This window comes from Suricata suricatta, chromosome 1 (assembly GCF_006229205.1).
Source record: "Suricata suricatta isolate VVHF042 chromosome 1, meerkat_22Aug2017_6uvM2_HiC, whole genome shotgun sequence".
Classification (NCBI taxonomy): Eukaryota; Metazoa; Chordata; class Mammalia; order Carnivora; family Herpestidae; genus Suricata; species Suricata suricatta.
The window spans coordinates 70,625,075-70,649,964 of record NC_043700.1 but is presented as its reverse complement, the minus strand read 5'-3'; the positions used below and the strand labels follow the sequence as shown (position 1 = coordinate 70,649,964).

At 35.5% G+C, this 24,890-nt stretch overlaps 1 protein-coding gene across 5 annotated transcripts in view; it reads right to left on the bottom strand.

The window, feature by feature from the left end:
• FBXW7 (F-box and WD repeat domain containing 7) overlaps window positions 1–24,890 on the bottom strand; it is a 220,530-nt gene that overhangs the window by 84,940 nt on the left and 110,700 nt on the right. For 3 of the 5 annotated variants that reach the window (XM_029940150.1, XM_029940145.1, XM_029940101.1), the window contains exon 2: window positions 7,604–8,176. In XM_029940150.1, the coding sequence (XP_029796010.1) occupies window positions 7,604–8,107 (504 nt within the window). In that variant the 5' untranslated portion in view covers window positions 8,108–8,176. Of the gene's footprint in view, window positions 1–7,603; window positions 8,177–8,814; window positions 8,865–24,890 lie in introns of those variants that run through there. The other 2 variants (XM_029940109.1, XM_029940135.1) reach the window with 2 other exon arrangements.

The following is a 24,890-nucleotide window of genomic DNA, read 5'->3' as shown; positions in this document are numbered from 1 at the left end:
ATGTCCATCACCTGATGAGTGGATCAAGAAGATGTGGTATATATATACAATGGAGTATTACATGGCAATGAGAAAGAATGAAATATGGCCATTTGTAGGAAAGTGGATGGACCTTGAGGGTGTCATGCTAAGCGAAATAAGTCAGGCAGAGAAGGACAGATGCCATATGTTTGTACTCATAGGTCTAACAGGAGAACAGGAGAAACCTAATGGAGGACCAGGGAGAGGGGAAGAGGGAAAGACAGTTGGGGAGAGAGAGGGACGCAAAACTTGAGAGACTATTGAATACTGAAAACGAACTGAGGGGGCCAGGGGGAAAAGAGGTGGTGGTGATGGAGGAGGGCACTTGTGGGGAAGAACACTGGGTGTTGTATGGAAACCAATTTGACAATAAACTATTTAAAAAAAAAAAAAAGAATTTTCTAACTGCTGCATTAAAAAAGTTAAAGAAACAACAAAAAAAGGCTCTGAAACTGCCTCCAGAATGATTTTAAAAGGCATGATTTTCACATTTCCTGGACAGCCAACACTGGTGTCAAAACTACTCTAAGTAACTCTCTAAAGAAACCACATATTAAATAAATGTCTTGGGGCACCTGGGTGGCTCAGTCGGTTGAGCATCTGACTACAGCTCAGGTCACAATCTCACGGTCCTAGAGTTAGAACCCCACACAGGCTCACTGCTGTCAAGGCAGAGCCCACTTCAGATCCTCTGTCCCCCTCTCTTGCTACCCCTCCCCCACTCAGGCTCTCTCTCAAAAATAAACAAACATTTAAAGTAAACAAACAAATGTCTTACGAGCAAAAAAGTTACCATTATACTGTTACTCTTGTAAAAATATGGGAAGTTGACCTTAGAAAATTGCCAGGGTGGTACGTGAGTTCCAGAGATATGAAAAATTGGTTACACAAAGAACTCTTAGAGTCCATTGCCTTTCCAGTATATTCAGTCCCATTTTCATGAAGAGATCATTATATAATGGCCTTCTAATTAGAGGAAATCGCATGTACCTATCAATTGGGAAGATCTATGAATAGCATTCCCTTGGAAATTTATGTCACATTTTTATTTTTATTAGTGATGGGCTTAACTTATTATGGTTTGTTCCCAATCCAAAAGTATACTCTTTAAAGTACTTATCTATTTATTTATATTTTTTCCACTAGATGATGACTGACTTCTAAACGTCATTAAAAAAAAACCCCACAAGACTGGTTTCTGTTATGGGGAATGAAGGGTATTCTATGAGATGAGAGGTGAGAGATAGAAGACAGATAAACTGAATGAAGTCACAGGTCTTCATTTGTCAACTACCTGAGTGACTCAAGCCCTATAGTACTTAGTTGCTATACATATTTGTTTTTACTTAATACTTATAAAACCACTGAGAAATAGGTATTATAGTCTTATTTTACAGATAAGGAAACAGTCCAATGAGATTGTCATATAATAGGTGGCAAAATCAGAATTCAAATTCAAATCTGAAAGCTCTTTTCATTCTACCATTTTAAGGGAAAACCCATCTTCTCCAGGGTGTCCCCTTCCCTCTACTTCCACTATTCTCTCCATATGTTTATTTTTTAAGTTTTTATTTAAATTCCAGTTAGTTAACATAGAGTGTAATATTTTCAGGTGTACAATTTGATTCAACCCTTCAATATAACAGCCAGTGCTCATCACAAGTACACGCCTTAATCCCCATCACCTAGTCCCCCACCCACCGCCTCTCTGGTAAACCATCAGTTTGTTTTCTGTCATTAAGAGTCTGTTTTTTTCATTTGTCTCTCTCTTTTGCCTTTGCTTATTTCTTAAGTTCCAAATATATATGAGTGAATCTATGTGTTTTTTTTCTCAAATTTTTAAAAAATTTTTTAATATTTGAGTAAAAGAAAGAGGGAGGGGGACATAGAGAGACACATGCATGCCCATGCAGGGAAGGAGCAGAGAGAGAGGGAGAGAAAGAGGGAGGGAGAGAATCCCAAACAGGCTCTGCAATGTCAGCACATAGCCCTATGCAAGGCCCAAACCCACAAACCATTAGATCATGACCTGAGGTGAAATCAAGAGTTGGATGCTTAACCAGCTGAGCCAGCCAGGCACCCTAAATCCATGTGTTTAAAATTGGGTTAAGGGGCACCTGGGTGGCTCAGTTGGTTAAGCATCCAACTTCGGCTCTGGTCATGATCTCACAGTTCGTGGGTTTGAGCCCTCCATCGGGCTCTGTGCTGACAGCTAGCTCCTAGAGCCTGGAGCCTGTCTTCAGATCCTGTGACTCCTTCTCTCTCTGACCCTCCCCTGCTCAGGCTGTCTCTTTCTCTCTCTCAAAAATAAATTAAAACATTAAAAAGAATTTTTAAAAATTGGGTTAAATTGGGCAGAGTGCATATTTCTATGGGATCTTCCTTCACAAAGGTGGGAAGCATGGCTCTATTCATTGGGCTATGTTTCTTAGTGGATGTTATTCAAGATGACTGCCTTACATAGCTCTTGTTGCTCTCTGGATGTATTTACACCTAACAGAATTTGAACTTAAGTTCTTTGTCTTAACAAGAACAAGACAAGGCTTGGGACTTCCTAAAGCAGACATCACTCTCTAGAACTCTATATTCATCAGAAGAGAATTTAGAGGCTGTTGGATTTCAGATGTTAGTCACATTGTCCTACAAAGTTTCCCAGGAGCTCTGGTTCAAAGGAATGGCTGGAGGATGGTAGACTAGAAACAAAACTGTTATTTTGATCCCCCAATCCTTCTAGTGATCCTTCTGACTGATCTCTCTATTGTTTAGAACCTAGAAACACGAAAAAGCCTCAGACTTTTGTCAGTTTTAATTGACATTTATTTCTTATTTGAGGCAAAAAGGATAAAAAAGCTGTTTAGTTACTAGGAGAAATCTAACAGTCAGGATGGAAAAATAGACTAATTCAAGGTTAAGGAATGAAATTATGTGACAACAGATGGAAGACAACAAGACAGACATGGAAGAAGTAGAAACTGGTGCTCAAACATGGTTTTCTTCATTAAAACATCAGGAGAATACAAAAGACTTGGCCTAATGGTAACCTCATTTGCTTTTCATCTTAGTGGGAAATGAGTTGCTACTCTACATTAAACATGTAAAAAGAATCTTATGTATGGGCTAGGCATCTCTTTAAAAACACAGTTTCCCCCTGCCCCACAAGTAGGGGAGGGGCAAAAGGAGAAGGAAAAGGAGAATCTTAAGCAGACTCCACACCCAGTGCGAGCTCAACGTGGGGCTCCATCTCACAACCATGAAATCATGACCTGAGCCAAAACCACGTGTCAGACACTTAATGGACTCAGTGAGCCACCCAGGCACACCAAGATTTGTTTTTAATATAGGGCTATACAGAGGGAGTTAAAACTGAAAAGGTGAACATTCCTATCTGAGGAAGCAAGTTGACTTTACAATTTACAGGTAGACAATCAAATTTACAAAAATAGCCAGCACAGAACCCTTGGTTAAAAACATGTTTGGTGTACTGTGGAAAATTGATACCTATTTTCCAATCTAAAATTTCACTGTCATTTCTTCTTGTTACAATTTTAGCTTTGAATCTTTATATCTTCAATAATCTTTGTTAAATACCACACAGAAAACCACTTAACTGAGCCCTCATGATTTCAAATGTAACACTGTATTAGAAAGCTATCATACTCCAGAGACTAGAACCTAAATAGACTTGTAGTTCTGCTGAAAATCTTGTGTAGCAATATTTTCCAAATTCTACCATTAGGGGCAGCACAGCACATGGAAAGAAAGTTGGTTTTGTTTGTTTGTTTGTTTGTTTGTTTTTATTAGGCAGATCTGGATTAAAATCTCTGGTCACTTACAGTGTCATTTTTGGGTGAATCATTTGGTCTCTCTGTAACTTCTCCTTACTTATCTATCACAGAAACAGTATATGGGCTTAATAAATACTAATTCTTGACTACCACTACCCTTGACTTTTAACATGAAGATGGTCTGAAACTTCTAATGTATATTATTATATAAGTTCCCAGATGAACAAATCTTTGGTGACTGGGGGGAAGAAAAGATTGTCCTAAGAGTTTTAATAGTTTCAATATGTTTTCGAAAAAAAGACCAAGGCAAGGAAGGACGAAAAATGGATTTTCTCATTAATATATTTGTATATACAGCATGTTCAGGAATGATGAATAAATAAGTATAGCTGGCCACAGGGTATATTTAAGAAACTGCCCAAAAAAAAAAAAAAACTTGAAAAATATGTTGGATAAAACTGTAAAAGCCTAATTCCACATTAACATTAAAAACGGCAATTTTAAAAAGATTCTTATACCGCTACTCTTCTTAAAAGTCACAGTTTAAGAAGACTTGAAAGAAACTGTGGCCATGGGTAATGTCTGTAGAAGTGTTTTATGTTTATAATGATCAAAATTTAAGGCTGCTCCAAAATAAAAATACAGTAAAACCTTGGTTTGGGAGCATAATTCATTCCAGAAACATGCTTATAATCAAAGCACTCGTATATTAAAGCAAGTTGTGATCATGTGACATTCAGCGTTACATACTACTCGTATTGTAAGACATTCTTCGTTTATCAAGTTAAAATGTTTTCTAAATGTTTGCTCATCTTGCATAACATTCGCAGAACAAGTTACTCGCAATCCAGTTTTACTGTATTTGAAATAATGAGAGCATTTATTTATATATTAAAAGGATTTATATACATACGTACTGACATTTTCTTTTTAAGCAATGAATAGGTGACCTCTGTAAAATGTTGTGGTGAAAAAAATAAAGCACTCTGGGAATGATCCTACAGAGTTTCAAGAAGAGAGAAAAAGGAAAATGGGCCAAATAAAGCCTGAAATACCACGATGTAGAAGGGCACACTGCCTTGGCAGTCAAATAGTTCATTTATATTCTTCTTGCCATGTTTGTAAAGCGGCCTCAAAATAAACAATGTATCAAAAGTGTGTACAAAGCACACATATACATACACATACAAATAGACATTCATGCACATATACACGTCTGTCCCTGCTGTTGCTAGTACTCAGTCCACACCTGTGGCCTTGTGTGGACACATAATACCTTGCTTTCGTGACCCAAGAGACACTAGAAAAACCTGTCTTAAAACTGTTACTTTGTTTTTAAGGGGGTAACTATATAACTACATAAGACAACACCTAAAAGTTCTGTTCCTACAGAACAATCTAATGACTTCTCCTTTTGGAAAAATAGGTTTTGTGTAGCTGGATTTCTTGTTTTTAATTTAAAATATAGCAGAACTCACTGATAATTTTGCATTGTTCAACAAGGCTTAGTTTTGATTAAACTTCTTTCTTAATCAAGACATTGCAATAAAATACTAAACCCCATTCTTCCACTTGAATTCTCAGGAAAAAAAGAGATAGAAACTGCCCCATTATGTAGTAACCTTGAGAGAGAGAGATCAAGAGATCTGGGGGACAGAAGCTGGGTGGACTGCATTATAAAAGGTCTTAGCCTTACCAACAAAGCAGGCTATAACTATTAGGGGTAGAGATTCAAAACACTGCTTCAACACCTTGAGACAGAGATGGCAGAATGGATTAAACCACTACTGAAGCCAGCTCCTTCTCAGATCAAACCAACTAAATAAAATCTAAACTTGCAGACAGGCTAGGTAAATTAGGGATAAACATGTTTTATAAAGAGTTTAAAGTTTCACAACCTTAAGCAAAAATGATATAACAATTCAAGTATTAAACCTAGTGTCTGCAATATTTTATTCCAGGTCAAGTTACATTAAAGTAGATGATGTTACATGTGTTTGTATATTTTTTATGGGCTAAATCAATGATTCACTATAAAATTAAAAAATAAGCAAATAAGAGTAAGAGGATAGCTATGGACATTATTCACTTTAATGTTTATAAAGTAAGTAAGCTATTATTTGAATGAAAATGTTCCATACCAAAGAACTGTTTAACTATAAGTCTACTCTATATGGATATTCATGATTTTTATCTAATTTTCAAATAATAAATAAAGAACCAAACAGCACGCAAAGATTTATGAGCATAGAAGACTGGTGGGGGGAAGGGGAGGACAAAAGTTGTGCTACATACCTCATTCATTCTGTATATAATTCTTTTTACTTTCTCTCCTCTTTAAATAGACCATAGATAGCAACACTGCCTAAAATATTGATTAAATTTTAACTCCAGCGAAAAGTACCTAATATTTTATTGAATTTCCTGTAATTTCAATAGCACCAAAATACAGAGAAAATAAAATTCAATGAGGAGGGGAAGTCAGCAGCTATTTGACTTAGGAACTAGTCAACAAGACCAAGGTATGTAAAGAAAACTCCTATTTACAACTTTGATTGTCATTTTCTAGGGTTAGTTTGTACGTGTGTTCATATTCTTTACAACTCAAAAATGTTTTGACTATAGAATATTATAAGCATACTTTAAAAACCACACAGAAGAACGCCCATGAACCACCCCCATCCCAATCTGTGAGCTCACTTCAATAATCAGCAACTCATGGCCAATCTATACCCTCTCCTTTTCTCTCCTTAAGTATTATTTTGAAGCAAAGTCCAGGCGCTGTATTATTTCATTTTGACTATATTCGATTGGGACAGGGGGTCGGGGGAGGAGAATACAATAGAAAGATTGGGGAGTGAGAGAAATAATGCTGCTTCTTTTCCTCCGCAATCCCCACCCCTTGTCATAACCACAATTTTAAGGAATATCCAGGAGTACATTGAGGAGAGAAGCCCACATGCCATCCCAAAGAACAAGCACTGGCAATTCCAAATTTACTGCACCTGCTCAATCACTTCCTCCTTCCATCTCAGACAGACTCCAATGCTTCAGGACCTCTCTGCCTAGCTAGTAGCAAAGATGATAGATAGTATGACTGACTGGTATACTTCAGTCCTTAATTTCTGGCATAGCCACAAAGGACTGTATCCAATGGAATTGTTTTTCTTAGCACTAGATTAATCAACAAGTCCCAGAGTTGATAAGATTTCTCTGGTTTAGACAGGAGTCTGTGTACCTTTTGAAACAACACTATGGCAAAGTCCGTGGGCTACCACTAACTGAATGAGATAAGAAAGCACATACAACAGAGCTATCTTCTAGGAATGGGAATGAAAACAAAAACTGCAGATAAGGGAAGTAGTGGCAGAAACATGACAATAACTTGTGCCTTGGAGTAACACCTGTGAATATGTAACCCACCTCAGCAGCTGAATTTTGTAAATAAGAAAAGATTCTTTACGACTTGATTTACACAAATCATGTTTTTCACTACAATGCTCTCCTCTGCACACAAACTACTAACCCCCAGTTAGGGATCAAATTTAGAGTAAAATTTGGTATTAATGATTATTCATAGTAATAGGATCAATTACCTTCCCTCTGTTTGTAACAAGACTGTCCCATTATCAGTATTTCTATTTCTAATACCTTCTGTAAAACAAAAATTAGTTCACTTTATTATTACACATCTGATGATGAGTTCTGTGGTAATAACAAAGACTGTAAGGACAGTTTCATTACAGTGAATATGGATAGGTAAATGTCTCAGGGAACAGTGAACTAAATATACTCACTTTTGTTGTCTTTGTACAGAATGGGGAGGAGAGTTGGTGAATAGGCAGGTCCACGATACTAGTGGAGTTTGTGACACTGTTACTATGTGTATGTTCATCTTCCCTGCTACTGTCATCAGACTGATCAAAATCATCACTCTCCTGGTCCATTTCCTCTTCCTCCTCATCCTCCTCATCTTGTTCACCAGCATGTTCCTCATCTTCTTCTTGTTCTTCCTGATTTCCTGAGGAGTCCTCATCTACCGAAATGAATCGATTATTGTTTTCTTCCAACTGTCCTTGCAGGGAGTTGCTTTGGTCTCCAAGTCTGGGTTCTGCTCGGATGACTTCACCATTCCTTGCAGTGTGCTCCTCCTCCTGTTGTCGGAGCTGCTGCGGCTGCTGCTCCTCCTCCACCACGCGGTTCATCTGCTCCTCATCGGCCTGGCTTGAGGAAGGGTTACCTCTCAGAGAGCCTCCAGTTCGTCGTCTTTTGCTGCCCACAGAGAGCAGTTCCTGATTCATTTCCAAAAGCCAGCTTGCTACTTCTTGGACCTTGGCTAGACTATCAGAAGATGCAAAGGATTTCACATTCTGTAGGAAAAAATAGGGGGAGAAAAAGGTTTGTATAGTGTATATTATCTTCCACTTTTATGTTCTAGGTCTATATTCAAAATTTCATTAAAGATTGTAAAGTATTTGATGCTATTGAGACATTAAGATGTTCTTTAGGAATCAATAAAGTTTAAAATGTAGAAATTATGACACTTTATTAAGCCAAACACAAAACTTATATAGTAAACAGCTTTAATCTTTTAAAAAAAACAATTTTAGAATAAAGCTTTATAATTTAGTTGCTTTGACCAACAAAACATAATTTTACCAATAAGATGATTTTCAATTTTAGATCAATTCATAAATGATATCTTTTGTAAAGCTTCCAGAAAATGTTATGAAGTATATCATAATAAAAAAAAAAACTATTCAATGCTCAGTTAAGTTCAGGAAATGCTGAGGTAAACCAAGATAAAAAAGGCCTTCTTACTTTAGGAATTTCCCAAACTTCTCTGATCATGGAACCTTGCCTTAAGACACAGTTTTCCAACAAACACCACACATAATTCATTATGATTTTCGCTTTTCACAATGACTATAAATTGAATGGACAGCAAATAAACAAAAAGTTTTATTTTTATTTTTTAAAAAAAGGAAAAAAGTTCGTAAGTTCATACCCTCTGACCCAGAAACTCCACTTCTGGCAATCTATCCTAAGGAAGTAACCCTAAAACAGAAAAAAAAATTATGCAAAGGATGCTCACTGCAGCTTTATCCACAAAAATAAATAAATGTAAATAAAAATGATCAAAACCCAAATGTTCAAGAAAAGGAATCCATGAGATGTGATTTATATGGTACAATCCCTAAACCCAATGTTCATTTTTAAAAATTTGTGAGGACATGGATGTGTATATTAATGCTAAGGGAAATTATATAATCACAACATGATTTTTAGACTTCATAAAAACAGTACTTCAAAATATAAACTGCTTTTGGGTGGTGGTATTATAAGCACCTGAAACTATTTTTTTCCACTGCATTTCTCAAATGTTATATATCATACACATTTGCTTTTATGTTTTATAGACTCTGAAAGTTGATCTGATGTAGAATCTTTTCATAATGGGTCATTCTTAAATTTCACCCTTTGCAGATATCTATATGGACACGTTTGAGGTTATATAGAATAATGCCAATACACTGCCCAAGTTCACATAAAACTCCTTTTAAAAATATCTTTATAGCCTTATGAGATAAAAGAAATACAATATCCATCTTCTATCATGTCCTAAGAATAACTACATTATATCACAATGGTCTTTATTAAAACAGCCTTATTTACTTTTCCAACCCTTGCCACTAGATGGCATCCCCCAAAGTGCCTCAGTTCTCACTGCAAGTTTTGAAATGGGGTCTGAAAATCTGAAAGATAGTTTTAAAGTACCAATATTTCATCTTATTTTCTACAATCTACACTTTCTAAGAAATAAACTTAAGCGTGGGGGAAAATTATTTAATTCTAATTACAACTAGAAGTGTAAGTGTGGAAAAAGAAGAGTTCCAATGACTGAGCTATGAGACACTCCCAACATTCAAAGAGAAGAAAAGTAACCAACAAAGGTAACTAAGAAGGAGGACTGAGAATGGGTGGTATCTTCGAGATATTCAGGTAAAGAAAGCATACCCACAGGGACAAAGTTTAAACGACAACTGGTGACGACAGATCAAGTAGGATGATGAACAGAAAGAACTGACCACTGGATTCAGTAACATGGAAGTCACTAGTAATAGGAGTTTTGTTAGTTGAAATCCAATTAAAGTAATGTTCTTCTTAAGTAATTAAAAGTGGATGATGAGAAAGAATTCAAAAATGGAAGACTAATTTTAGTTAAAAAATGAAAACTTCATTTATGGTAAAAGACAGAAAAGAAGTGTGGTATTACAGTACTTTAAATTTATTTCCTTTTCCAGCTGTTGGAAATACGTGTGTTATTATAGAGGTAGGATTCTTTGGAAATTTCCTACTCATTCTTTTAACTGTTTTCCTTTTTCCTTCTAAAGTAGATAGCAATGTCATCATTGTCATCATCATTAGAGTGATCTTGGAAGAAGAATGTTAGAAATTTGAAGAAAGAGGTATGAAATAGTCCTCTAGGGAGAGAGAGGAAGAAAACATTCCTAGGTGCATGAGATTTTGATGATCAAATATAATCAATAAACCAGGATGTAATACATATTAAGTACAGCTTTAAAAAGTCAAGTGGTTCTTATTTACAACTCAGACAAGCAAAATAACTAACTTTCTATTTGAAGTAGAAAGTAGGTCTTAGGAAAAGCACATTAAGCATATCTGTTGTTTTCTACAAAAAATTAAAAAACAAAAAAACTACAGAAAATAAAGATCATCAAAATATTATTAGCTAGTATGTTTAGAAGACAAACTATGAAAACATTAAAGAAAGGCAGGTTAAAAATAACATGCTGACAAACACTGACCTACACAAATGAATATATATAGTATCCCAATGTATATAAAGGTAAATCTACTATTCATAGGTTTCTTTCAAACAATCAAAATCTTGCTTTAGTAACTGTATCTAAAGTCAACTCTCCTAACATTAACAAAACATTTTTCACTTGGATGTTTATGCATAGAACAGCATGATATCAGGGTCAGTGCCTTGGGATAATGCAGACTCCAGCCAACTGCCTTTTTTGTCTTCAAACTAACAGGCATATTTTTAAGAGACTGAAACAGGTTAAATGCCATATTAAAAGCAACTCACAAAGTTCAAAGGTGAAAGAACAAAGGTCATAAAACTAATCATAAAGAATATGTGAAAAGTAGGGAGGAGACTGTTGCTAAGCAGTCAGTCTATCAACAAATAGAAAGTTTATGACTGGCATTTCTAAAATAGTATTAATACTGGTCATTGGTGAATACTTCTGTTACCAATTATGAATAATAGAAATTCAAATCACTACCTTTCAGTAACTTTAGTGGTATATTGAGAGGAACAGAGGACAAAGTGTCTTAATTTAAGCCAATAAAGTTAATGGACTCATATTTATAACCACAGCAGAGATAGCTTTCAAAATAATATAGATTCTTACAAATAGACCAGGTCAAAAATGGTAAATCCAAGTAAAAGAATCAGATTTAAAGCACAGCCAATATAAAATATACAATGACACAGCTAAAAGTCAGATGAGAGAAATCCCAGAATATTTGAAGAGGCAAAAAATATCTGACAGGCTTACGTAAAAATTTGTCCAAGTAGTACATGTATTAGACTGGATTTCTCTGACCCAGTTTGAGAAGGGAAAATGGGAATAAAAATTTCATTTTCTATTGGTATTCATAAATAAAAAATTTTTTAATCCAGTATTTTCAGGAAATTAGTTTATTCTAATAATAATCTATTAAATAAGCTATGACCTATTAAAATAATAAACATTTATCCAATAAGTAATAGGAAATCATAATCAACTAAATACCTGTGGGAGGGTATCTGTTTAAAAATAGTTTATAAAGCTCCACATAAAAATAAAGCTGATCTAAAACTTAAAACTTCCATACCAGAAAAGCTAATACAATATTAACAAAAAATGCACACTTTCACTTTTAAAATTCTAATTCTGTAGAAATAGAACCTGTCAGAAACACAAACATCAACAAATAGGATCCTGTATCATGAAAAGTCATGTAAAATATAGAAATATACTTTTATTTTTTTACCAGAAGTATATAATGTTAAGATGTATCAAATACATAACTTATGTTTTTATCAGTAACTACTGAGACCAAACTTGGAAGTCAAAAAAAGAAAATCTGATGGCTAATATATTTTGATGTAAAATTAACCAATTTCCTTGACAACTGGGCATGAGAAAAATTGAAATGATTCAAAGTCAAGAAAATCATAAAAATTTTAAATTAAAAATTTCCTCACTTCACAGAGCAACTGAAGCTCGAAGAGAAATTTAAGTAAATTTCCCAAGATTGCTAGCTTCCAGCTAGCTTTGAGCAAAGTAGGGACCAGAAATAGACATTCAACTGTGTTTTCCTTCACATGCCTCAGTCTACATTAACTATATATGAAAATGCCTAAGAGTATTATTCTCTAACATTGATACTCAGACTTCTTTCCAAAACCAGAATCATTCCAATGCTCAAAGATTATTATTCTAAAACAAACACTGAATATTCAATATGCTTCTGGCACATTTTAATTTTCTAGAGAATAATGTTTAGAATGGTTTCTTTACAAGTTAGTCACTGGCTTGTAACCCAACCAGAACCCATGAAAAAAATCCAATGTTACATTGTAAATAACTCTGTATGTGTGTATATACTTAAACAAACCTAAAACAATGGCTTAGAGAGAGGGAATTGTGAAATATTTCAGATATCTAAAATCTCTGTAAATCATCACCCTTGATTAAACACAGTCCATTCTCATTATTGACAGTAATTATGTTCTACAACACTACCACAATACTGAGCCACTGCTCCCAGGGGAAACAAAGAGTTAAGTTCCTGCAAGCCTTGGTCACAACATTTTGGCCAATGGATCAATATATAATCTTTTCGTATGTATATTTCTATATAAAGATATGTACTGCATACATAACATTGACATTGAACTCACAGTCAACAGCACTATAAATTCACGCCTGAACAAAGCTTATCTTATGCTCTCCATGAGGCACATCATGACACTAGACATCACCTCACCACTATGCTGGGTGACCATTTTAAACGGCCAAATCACCAATGAAAAGCTTTCAGTGAAAAATACTTCACTAAATAGACCATAAAAAGGACACTTGTTTATAGTATGAGGGCTGAAACAAGAAGGCAGAGAGTCACTTTGACCTCAGAAGGAAATGTACATGCCAAGTGATTTTTTGCTACCCTGTGCATGTTCATGTCCACAAATGACTGAAAACATCATGAATATTGCTTTTTGGTGTCAAAAGAAAACTGTAGTGCATAAGCAAATTTGCAAATACAGAATCTGCAAATAATGAACGTGAATAGTACCTACTTTATCTCATTCCTTTAGACAGAACAGTGCTTGTTATGCAACATTCACACAGTATTTTGAGATACCAATGAAGAAGCCACAGCATTATCAATTGTTGCTTCTGGATATATAACAAAGGATAAATTATCAAAGAAATTGAAAGCTCTAATAGATATTCATCACTAAATTTCTCAAATAAATGAAAAGATCAGATAGCCTATATTAAATCAAGTTACACTTTGTATAAAGAGAAGGAGAGAGAGTGGCATCATCACTTTCCCCCTTCTAATTACAGTGGGCAGAACAGGGTTCTTCCAGCAGCATCTTTCACTATAGTGTGAAGTCCAGGGCATTAAGAATCTAAGGATATCTGAGGAAAGACATGCCTCTACAGTCAGTTTCATCCCAGGATGAAGGAGAAGTATTATAATAACTTTGCTTTTCAAAAAATTTCAGAAATAAGGTTATTCTGATAGAAGAGAATTACTCCAGGACTTTTACCCAAGTCCTAAAAAATAGTGGCTAACTTTTAGTCATTATACTTTGTTGATTTAGTGGCATTTCAGACCTAATTTCAGTGCTTTCTTTTTAAACTGGTCGCTCAGAAACTTTTTAACTAGTTTCTCATGAACCTTGCTTTTCAAAAATCTTTGATTATATAAAAACCATCTGAACTTATTTTAGGATGCTTAAAGGAATCAAAGAGGGCAAGTTCACGTGTTAAAACAAGTTGAGCTCTGAAAACCTATCTTAAGATTGAACTACAGCTGTAAGCCTCAAAAGATCTTTCCAAGGCAAACACTAACCTTGAAATTACCTTGAAATCTAAGAACACTAGTTAAAACAAGGGGTGCCTTTAAGCAAATTGCCAAAGCCTCCAAATGACTGAGAAATTTTTAGAATTTTTAACATTTTTAAAATTACATAGCAGGGTATGCTCCATTAGACTACAAAGTCATTTAAGAAGCTTGAGGATGTAGATCACAGGAAAACAAACCAAATTGTATTAATGATCAAAAAGATAACTCAAAGCTTCAGCAAGCAGTTCAGGATTTTCCATGAATCCTAAAGATCTTCCCTAATCACCAGGAGCCCTCTTCTGGCCACACCACTTACCAACACTCCAACTTCATACAATGAACGAAGTCTATATATAATCCAAGTTAATAATTTATTTGTAATTATTATAGCCAAAATGATTAACAGTATCTGGGAATATGTGATACAATGTCATTTCACTCAGAATGTCAATTTTTATGGTTGCCTATCTATATAATAATCTACGCACATGATCACCACCATGAGCTTATACTGTGTTATTTCTTTCTCACTTTACTCTTTCTAACCTTGCTCTTTCTTCAAGAAGAAAATATGCTGCTGCACTGGCCACTCCCTCTGCCTGAACGCTCTCCCCCATGTATCCACATGGTTCTGCCCATTGCTTTCTTCAGAATCAGTTCACATGTCCCCTAAACAATGACACTTTCCCTAATAATTTTATTTAAAATAATAACTCCTGGGGCACCTGGGTGGCTCAGTTAGTTAAGCGTCTGACTTCAGCTCAGGTCACAATCTTACAGTCCATGAGTACGAACCCTGCATCAGGCTTTGCACTGACAGCTCAGAGCCTGGAGCCTGCTTCAGATTCTGTGTCTCCCTCTCTCTCTCTGCCCTTCTCCTGCTCATACTCTGTCTCTCTCTAAAAAATAAAATAAAAACATTACAAAATTTTTAAAAATAATAACAAAATAATAACTCCTTTACATCATTCCCTTTCCCCTTGCCCTGTTTTACTCTTCTCCATAGCACTGCATAAAAGCACTGGAGTAAGTATCTATCTATCCAACCATCCATCCATGTATCAGAATTTAAGCTTCCTCAGGAAAAAGACTCTCGTTTTGCATCACAGTTATTTTCAGCACCTACCCAAAGCCATAAATGTTCAGTTTTGTCCTCAAAGCATTTTTAATGAGTAAATAATTGTTAAATCTGTTTAAAGGCAATTATATGCATTCTTTCTCACCAAAGAAACATAATATCAATTATTTTAAACACATTTTTAAAAGCTGTACTGAATATGTTACATGTTGTATTTTTTAAACTGACAGTATAAATCTAGTCTTAACATTTATTTATCATTTTTCTCCTTTAATCAAATTTCTTGTTATTTTAATACAAGCTATAAAAAATATGTGACTAAAAAGATTGATACTTCAAAAGCACAGGCTTTGTTGGGTAATTCTAGTTCCACATGCCTTATACTGTGGTTAACCAGGAAATCAAAGATGTAACTTAAGGTGAAAATCTTCCAGGGACTCCAAAATTGGCTGAATAGGTCCTCAGCAATGTAGATTAACAAAAGCAACACAAAATGAACAGTGTGGGGAGCATCGTGCAAGTATTCATTAGAGCAGCAAATATTCATTACATTTTATGGTTTGGAACAGTGATTTAAGTCCAGATGGCTCATCAATCATATATATTTACTAGAAATAACATTAAACACTATTTCTTAGTTCACATTACAATACCTATTTTTTATTTTTTAACTTAGATATTTTTGTTTTGGCCAAATTTAATTCCTCGTTCCCATTCACCTCTACCACTACCTCTGCAATCCACATTTACTCCATTAAACTAAATTTTTAACTGGTTGCTAAGTCCCACTGGGTCTTTTACCATTTCCATAGCTTTTTACATTATTGAACAAGCACCCCCTCTTCTTTACAACTCTCTTGTCCCTTAATTTCCTTTCGTATCATCCTTTTCGTGGTATCACTCCTTGGACAGTACTGTTGTTCTCTGTTGCTAGCTCCTTCCTTCTCTGCAGTTTCTTTAAAACCTAGGATTTTAACTATCACATAGAAGCTAATGACAACCAATTCTCTTATCTCCAGTCAACTCCTCTGTTGAGTCTGTTAATTTTACCAAGATGTTTCACAACCACTACAAATTCATTATCATTAAATCCAAATCTGTTTACACACACACACACACACACACACACACACACACACACACACACCGCCCAAATTAGTTCTTAGATTCCTCTACTATTTTCTCTCAGTGAATGGAACTATATTCTAGGCAACTGCACATTTAACAAACCTAGTGGCTCCTCCTCTTCCTTCTACTATCCTTTCCCTCCACAATCTAATCCTAAGGCCTTTTGGTGGAACCAGGCAAGTTAGGTTTGCATGTCGAAGGCAGGATGGCAGTCCAGCAGAGGGGGCTCAATTTAAGCAGAGCAAGGAGGCCTGCTTGTATGTGGGGGATGATAAAAGAAAGGTAGACCAACAGTGGTGTCAAAACCTGAAGTGAAGAGTGATTCAATAGTGGAGAAGCCCAGCAGGTCAAAGGCAGGGTAGACTGAGGACATCTGTTTGGGTGAGGGTATCAAACATGAGCAGGGTAAGAATTGTATTCATCTGGCAGTATGGTATCAAAAGCTCAAATGGGACAAGGAGGGAGGCCACAATGGTGCCCTGCTCAGCTATCCCTTCAACAAACCCTGCTATGAAGAGCACAGCTGCTTGACAGCTCCCAGCTACCTCATCTTGGAATCCACTACAAAATTCACACCTGGCCATCGTGTCTCTAATGCTTCTCCCGGCAAATGAATGAGAATGCTCCAATCACCAATTCTGACTGGGGGCTACCTGTCCATCATATCTTGTCTTGATCTATTTCTCTGGGGACCTGAATTGACACAGAAGCCATCTATGTACTGGTGTAAAAAACCCTTGGGGCAAAATAAGACACTACAAAATGGTTAACTTCATTAGACAAAGGTCATTTCATTAAAGAATGTTTAAAGAACTTTTTCTATTACATAAAGAAGTCCAGTGGCTCAGCAGAGGAAAAATTCTCAACAGGGTATTTGAGCTGAAAGGGCTCCTTCTAAGACAACAGAAGGCTAGATTTTGTTGAGTACTCGGAGGATGAAGAATAGCTGCAGAAACTAGCCAATGTAGCACTTACGCTTCAGTCTCAGTAAGATATGAAGACAATGATTCGACTTCACTGGACAAGATTCTTGGATTTAAAAGGAAAATGAACTTTCAGAAGCCGTCACGTTATAAAAAGAGATCATGAAATGCTTCCACTGCTGCTTGGGCTTAACTAAAGAAAGATATCATCAAGCCTCAAGTCCTATTGGAAATCACCTGGAGATACAGAACAAAAATCAACTGGTTTTCTTCCCTTTCAACATAAATGAATCACTGGGCAGAACTCTTTTCATAATCTTCTGATTATGAAAATGTGCCTTGAGGAAAAGGAAGAAGAGCTGCAGTTTTATAAAAGATGAGTTTTACTTACAAATCTGCCCCAGACAAGTTCTGGGTTTCTGTGAAGAAAAGAATATTCTGCTATTCATAAGAAACCAATGGACATTATACTTAGGTTTCAACTTCTTACATATTCAAACAATCTTTTTCTTACTCAATGAACATCAAGAGCAAGCTAAGAAACACTCCCATTTCAGCTGAAAAAAAATTTGTACATGTTGACTTACCTCATGTGTGACCCTGTTTTGATTTTTGTGAAGCATGAAAAAAAGCACTTAAGATAAATACAACTTTTACATTAAAGAGGTAAATTCACAGTAAAGAAGTAAAATAGTTTTTAGGTTAAAAAACCACACTTTTATGCATATATGACCCTAATAAAAGAACTGCTTTCCTAATTCTTAGGCCTACATTTGAGCCAGATCATATCACTGAATACAGAAATGTGTTTTCCAAGTCTTTTATAAAATACTGTCTAGGCAATATTTTTATTGATATTGCTTTGGTTTATGGTTTGAGTAGCTTTACTATTCAACACTGTTGAAAAATTCTTATGCTGTGAATAATATTAAAATCAATTTACAACCTTACTTAAATTAAATCTGCTGAGCCTACATTAAGAAAAATTAAGCCCCATTTTGGTTTAAGCTTGTTACGTGAAATTTATTACACTTCTTATGAGTCTGCAAAATTTATGTAAAGTTAAAGATTTATCTCAAGGAAATTAAGTTAAACTTAATTAACAGGGGGTTGTATTTTCCCCCAAGAAAAGTTTGCTAAAATGTCACTTTTAGTTTTAAATATGAAGGGAAAACTATTCTTGCACATAGCATATCTAATGTGGATCTCATATAGAAGTTTATGGTAAGGCCTGTTTGAATAAGGAAAAAAAGACAAAGTAATAAAGTAAAAGACAAAAACTGGAATCTTCTCTACCTGTTCTACTAACTTGTATTTATAACAGATACACTTTGTGGGAAGAAGGAATCACACAAAAAGAGGGGACAAATAAAGTTGCCAACACTATTCAAAAGAAGACTGACAATTATCAACAAATTATTTTATCTAAAACTTACTGATCAAGCTGATGTACCATGAGCTATAGATATAGTAATTTTTATGTGATTCCTAAGATTATTTTAAGTGTTTCCCCAATGTAAAAAGATTGAGAAAGGCTGAAAGTGAACATCAGAAATGGATGAACTGATATTCTGTTTACCTAATAAATAATGAAAGTAACATAGCATCACTTCTTTGAAATTCTTGCCAAAGATGAATAACCTGAATCCACTAATGAGGAAACACTAGACAAACCCACTTTAAGGATCCTTGTTCAAAATGACTGCTCTATAATCTTCATAAGTGTTAAAGGAATGAAAGTTAAGGTCAAGGCACTGTTCCAGATAGAAGATAACTCCATGCAGTCCATGATTTTTGAATGGAATCTTTTTATTATACGAGATATTATTTGAAAAGGACAGTGAAATGCATTTGAGGTCTGAGGAATAGAAAATCTAATATACTGATGCTAATATCCTGATTTTGATTGTTATACTGTGATTATGCTGAATTATACAGAACTTGTTGAAATTGGCACACATGGGTCTTGAATACAAGGACCTCCCCTCTCTGTTTATAAAAAGAAAACAGTGGTAGAACATTTAGGGAACAGTTGGGAACATAACTAATAATTTGAAAAAATGCAGTAACTATTGGGCTGATAAAGGGATAAGCTTGACCACAGGGATTGACATATTGTGAGTTGTCTTTTTAAATGTATATTATAGAAAGTAGAAGGCTAAACAAGTGAACGTATTTGTTATTTCAAGTGTCTCACCTTCCAATTCCATGAAGAAAACAGGAACTACTTTTGCTTTTTTTTCTCTTTCTGATGTTAAATGATACCACATATCAAGTATATAATACAGTGCTAAGCTTTAAAGTGCAGGGATATACCAATGATTAGACATAGACAATGTATAGGCTTATTTCACATTTAGGAAGTGTACTCAGCTGTCCATATAACTTTATTACAGTCCATATAATCTATTACTTCCTATAATGTTTAAAACCATTAACCAACAAATACATAAAAAAAATCATAGGATAATTTTTCCATTTCCTAAAAAACACTCAGAAAACTTTTCTCATACATTCTAAAGTAAAGCAGATGTTAAAATATGAAAATGTAAGTGCCCATCTTACATTGTTACCAGAAATATTTCTATTTCTTTGTGGTAGTTCAAAACTGAAAAACACACACTTATCACTGAACAAAGAGATCCCTCCTACAGGTCTTTTAGGTAGAACGGAGATAACATCATTTCTGGGAACAGGAGGGGTATCAGGTGTGCATGTAAATGATGAAATGTGTGTGATAAAAGACAACAATCACAGAAGTCACTCATGTACTAACTCAGTCATTCATCATTCAAATGTTCAATGAAAAAAATGGGTGAGACACAAACAGTTGACTAAAGAAGATATAAAAAGATTGATAAACATATGAAAAGGCATTCTATAAAACTAGCAATCAAGGAAATGCAAATTAAAACCACAATGCAATACAACTTCCCACCCACAAGAATTGTTATATAAAAAGGGACCAAACACCGTCACACACTGGTAAAGATAGAAAACAACTAAAACTCTCATACATGACTAATGGGAATGTACAATGTTATCACCACTATAGAAAAACATTTGGCAATTTCTCATAAAAACACACGCCCGGTGGGGCACCTGGGCGGCTCAGTTGGTTGAGCAGCAGATTTTGGCTCAGGTTCTCACAGTTCATGGGTTCAAGCCCTACATCAGGATTGGTGCTGACAGCTCAGAGCCTGGAGCCTGCTTCAGATTGTCTCCCCCTCTCCCCTTCCCTGCTCCAGCTATGTTTCTTTTTCTTTCAAAAATAAATAAACATTAAACACACACACCCTGTGAGCTACCACATATGTTCCTATGTATTTATCCAATAGAAATGTCCACAATAGGCTGGAACAATAATGTTTATAATAGGTTTATTCAGAAAAGCCGAAACTGAACCCAACTCAAATGTTCATCAACAGAACCATGGATAAATAAATTGTAAAATATTCTACAATGGAAATAAGACACATAAATAAGAATGCATTTCTGATACATGAAAAAAAATGGATATCGAAAACAGTGTGTTGAGGGAAACCTCAGTGACTCATTCAGTTAGTGTCTGACTTCAGCTTGGTCATGATCTCATGGTTTGTGAGTTTGAGCCCTGTAACAGGCTCCACTACTATCAGTTCAGAGCCTGCTTCAGATTCTGTCTCTCTCTCTCTCTGTTTCTCCCTTGCTCACTCTCTCCCTCTCAAAAATAAATAAACATTTAAAAAAAAAAAGTGTGTTGAGTGAAAGCCAGAAAAAAGGCAACATTATATGATTCCATTTATATAATGTTTAAGAATACAAAAAACTAATGTACAGTGACAGTAATCAGAACAGTTGTTGCCTAAGTGTGGACTGAAGGGAATGGAGAATGAGGGAAATTTGGAGAGTGATAAAAATATTCCATTTCCTTTTTTTTATTTTTTTATGTTTTTTATTTTATTTTTGAGAGACAGAGAGAGTTAGCATGAGCAGGGGGAGGGTCAGAGAGAGAGGGGGAGATGCAGAATCCAAAATAGGCTTCAGGCTCTGAGCTAGTTGTCAGCACAGGCCCAACGTGGGGCTAGAACCCATGAACCATGAGATCATGACCTGAGCTAAAGCTGGACGCTTAACCAACTGAGCCACCCAGGTGACCCAAAATATCCCATTTCTTGACTGAGGTGCTGGTTACATAGGTATATGTATTGTCAAAACTCATCCATGGATTTCACTTAATCTAAAAAGCACTTCAATTAAAAATGAGGAAAAGTATTAATGGAGGACCATGCAAACATTTCTCCGCCTTTTGACTTTCCCATTGTAAACTTGCTAAATGCTGAAAAGGACTTTGGGCTTCTTTGCTCTGAGTCCATTAACTGGGTCTTCTCTATACTAATATCAGATATGATCATACCAGAGAATAAGGCTGAAAGTCCAGAATACTGACTTCTCCACTTCAACAGCAAGGTAGCAGTTTTCCCAGAGTCCACACTCCTGGTACTGAGGAGTCAGCCCATCGTTCACTGTGAAACATTCTATAGCAGGTAGAGAGGACTGTGAATGAATATGAAAGAGCTAATATAGCAACTGTACTAGAAGGAACAACAATCTGACACCACTACCCTAAAGAGCTGATGACCCCGGGACCGAAGAAAACCAGAATCTGCTAAGTTTCAGAAATAACTCGGCATCTTTAACGAAAGCACACTACCACAATGAGCAAGCACTGACTCAAATCCTTGTAGCTCTGGCCTCTTCTCTGCCTTGCTATCATTTTACAATAAAGTTTTGAACTTTAGAAAAAGCATACCACTGTAATATAGGAAATTTATGTCTATAGAAAACTAGTAAGTCTGTTCTTTTAAAATAAAGTTCCTATCTTAGCACCGTTTTAGCATGGCAACTAATGTAGGCCACAAAGGGGAAAAATGTCTCCTTGTTATCTGCTTTTCAAATTTAGGAATCCTATTCTCATTTGCTACAGCTTGATGCCCCCTTGCATGGTTCCTGGGAGGTTTCCCATCAGTATGTTAGAACTCAGGTAACTGCGGTCTGGATTTTTTTTCTTGCTGACTGAGGAAAAAACAATTACTTCATTTAGATGAATATGTCAGAGAATCACTATTCACAGAGAAACTCTAAGGAACAATCATTCCATCTTCCCCTTCAAATTCTTGGCAGGAAGGCTGAGTGGGCCTTGGGGGAAATACTGCCTGACTGCAATGCACATGGTGTGGTTTCAAAAAATGTGTATTTGGTTCAAAAACAGAAATAATTAAACTCTAACATGAGCTAGGTACTGGTAATACAATGCTGACGAAAGACACAATTCTCTGAATCAAAAAGAAAAAAGGAAAAAGGAAAGAGAAAGAGTAATGGCTATAAAAATACTGTTTTGAAAAAATTATGAAAAACATCTACCCTTGTTAGACCTTTGTAAGACATAATATGAATGAGAAAATAAAAGTTATATAAGTATAATTATATAAAATAAGGCAAACTTCATTCTAGCCTGACTCCATCACTGCCCACCAACGTCCTTATCTGTCAATACTATGGTAACTGAAAAAGCAAACAGGCAAAAATTACCACCACCACCAAAAAAATAAAAATAAAAACCATCTAAAACATTAATTCTAATAACAAGAAACATTATAATCTGTTAAAAACTATTCTTTTGTTCTTTCCTTTTTTAGTCAAGAATGAGAGCTATTATTTCCTAAGTGCTGAGAAGTATCATGATTTTCTTACAAAGATCTTCTCTATTTATGTACAAATAAAGCAATACTGTCACAATGATTAAATTAGTAAACTAGATCCCTTACATAATGATCTGTAATTTTCAGACAAGAAATTTTTAAAATTTTTTCAGGTTATAGAACAGTATCTCTGGACAAACCTAACAAGGCAGTGGTTGTAAAACACTCTCAAACTTCCAAACACCCGCAATCTCAGTACAATGCTGTGTTGTACGCTCCATCTAAAACTAAGAGGAAGCATTGTGGGTTGGTCACAACTCAAATTCCTTATCACAATGAGGAGTGCCTAAGGATTTTACCACTACACTGCACCATCCAAATAATCAGGCAGACAGTAACAGTGGCCATTGCTCTCCAAAACTAGTGATTTTCAGATTAGTTAGGAGGAATATTTCTTCGAACTTCACGTTTCTAACAGGACCCCTTCACTGAGAAGTTATTCTTCCCACCTAGACAAATTAGAATGTTAACTCAAAAGAATAATAATAATAATTGAAAGCTATAAAAATAGGCCTTTTTTCTTCTGCAGCAATTTGCCTACCCAGATAGAGAAAAGAACTATTAGCTGGAAATTTTTAAGGTTAAGAAGTCTGTTTTATATTCAGGTTAGTAAAGATGCTTCCACTGCATTAATGTAATCAGCAAAAAGAGAGCCCACTAGAAACTAATAATACGTTAGGTACGTAACAATATGTTAGATGATGAGCTTATTCATCTAATCTAGAACCCTGAGCTCATTAATCCCATTTTACAAAACAGGAACCAGTCTCAGATTAAGATCACTTGCCCAAAGATTTAGTTAGTAAGATTTTGCAACATGCATGAAACAGAGAGATCTCTGAAGAAAGGTTTGTGTTCACTCCACTAGGCCAACCTATCTTCCAACAAAGCATAAATAAGGTTCTTGCAGTAGCAGAGAAACAAAAGGCACAAGTGACAGTAACAGGACACCATTACTACTATCTCTTCTATATATATAAGCACCTTTTTAAGACAGAGACCACTCTTCTTTCTCAAACCCCTAACTATCACCTTTCTTCCAATCAGGGCCATGGACAGTGGGTCTAGGCCCTGTCCCCCCCCCCCCCCAAAAAAGGCTCTAAGGATGCCCCCAGTAAAGTAAAAGAAATCACGAGATTTCTTCCTAGGCCCCCTTCGGGGAAAAAGGGGGCACCCCGTATCTCCTCCATACCCAAAAACTCATGCACACATTTTTGCTTACTACTTACAAAGTGCCCTTAAAGCTATATTTGAATCTGCAAATGTAGCTTTATACTTACCTATGATTACAAGTATTTCAATACTTTAAATTGTAAGATTTTAGATAAAGCAATGAAATGCTGTAGACTATAACCCCAAGTAGCTACACAACCTTGTAACCTTGTTTCCTTATCAATTCTCAACACAACTGCAAAGTAAGTATTACGTATTACTGAATCTTACTTTGTGCCAGTCCTTGCTACATGTTTTACCCTGAAACTTGATTTCACTGTCAAAACAAACTTAAGACATAGATTCTATTTTAAAAAAGAAGAAATGAGGTTCAGAAACCATGCTATACTGAGCACTGCCCATTTGATATACAGTTTTTCTGAACCTCTATCTTTTGAATCAAACTCCCAGAGCAGTGGAAATCACACAGTACTGCAATCATATTTAACCATTCCTTGGCGTAAGCAGAGCTAATAGTTTTTCATTGGGGTAAGAATAAGGAATAATATCAATATCAACAAAAACATAAAGAAACAGACCATTTCAGCACAATGTCAAAGCCAACTTGACAGTGAAACCGCTCCATAAATTTGAAATAATAATATCCAGTAGATAAACAGCCCAGGTTTAGCAGTTAGACTGTACAAATTCTAAATCTACCACTACCTAGCTATGTAACCTTGAGCAAATTTACTTAATGTCATTAAATCTTAGTTACCTCACCTGCAAAAGAGGATTTTAAATGGTACCTCTATCTTACAGGATTATACAAGAATTACAGAGATAATGCATGTAAAATGTTTAAAGACGTCCTGACATCTTTAAGTGAGTACTTAAT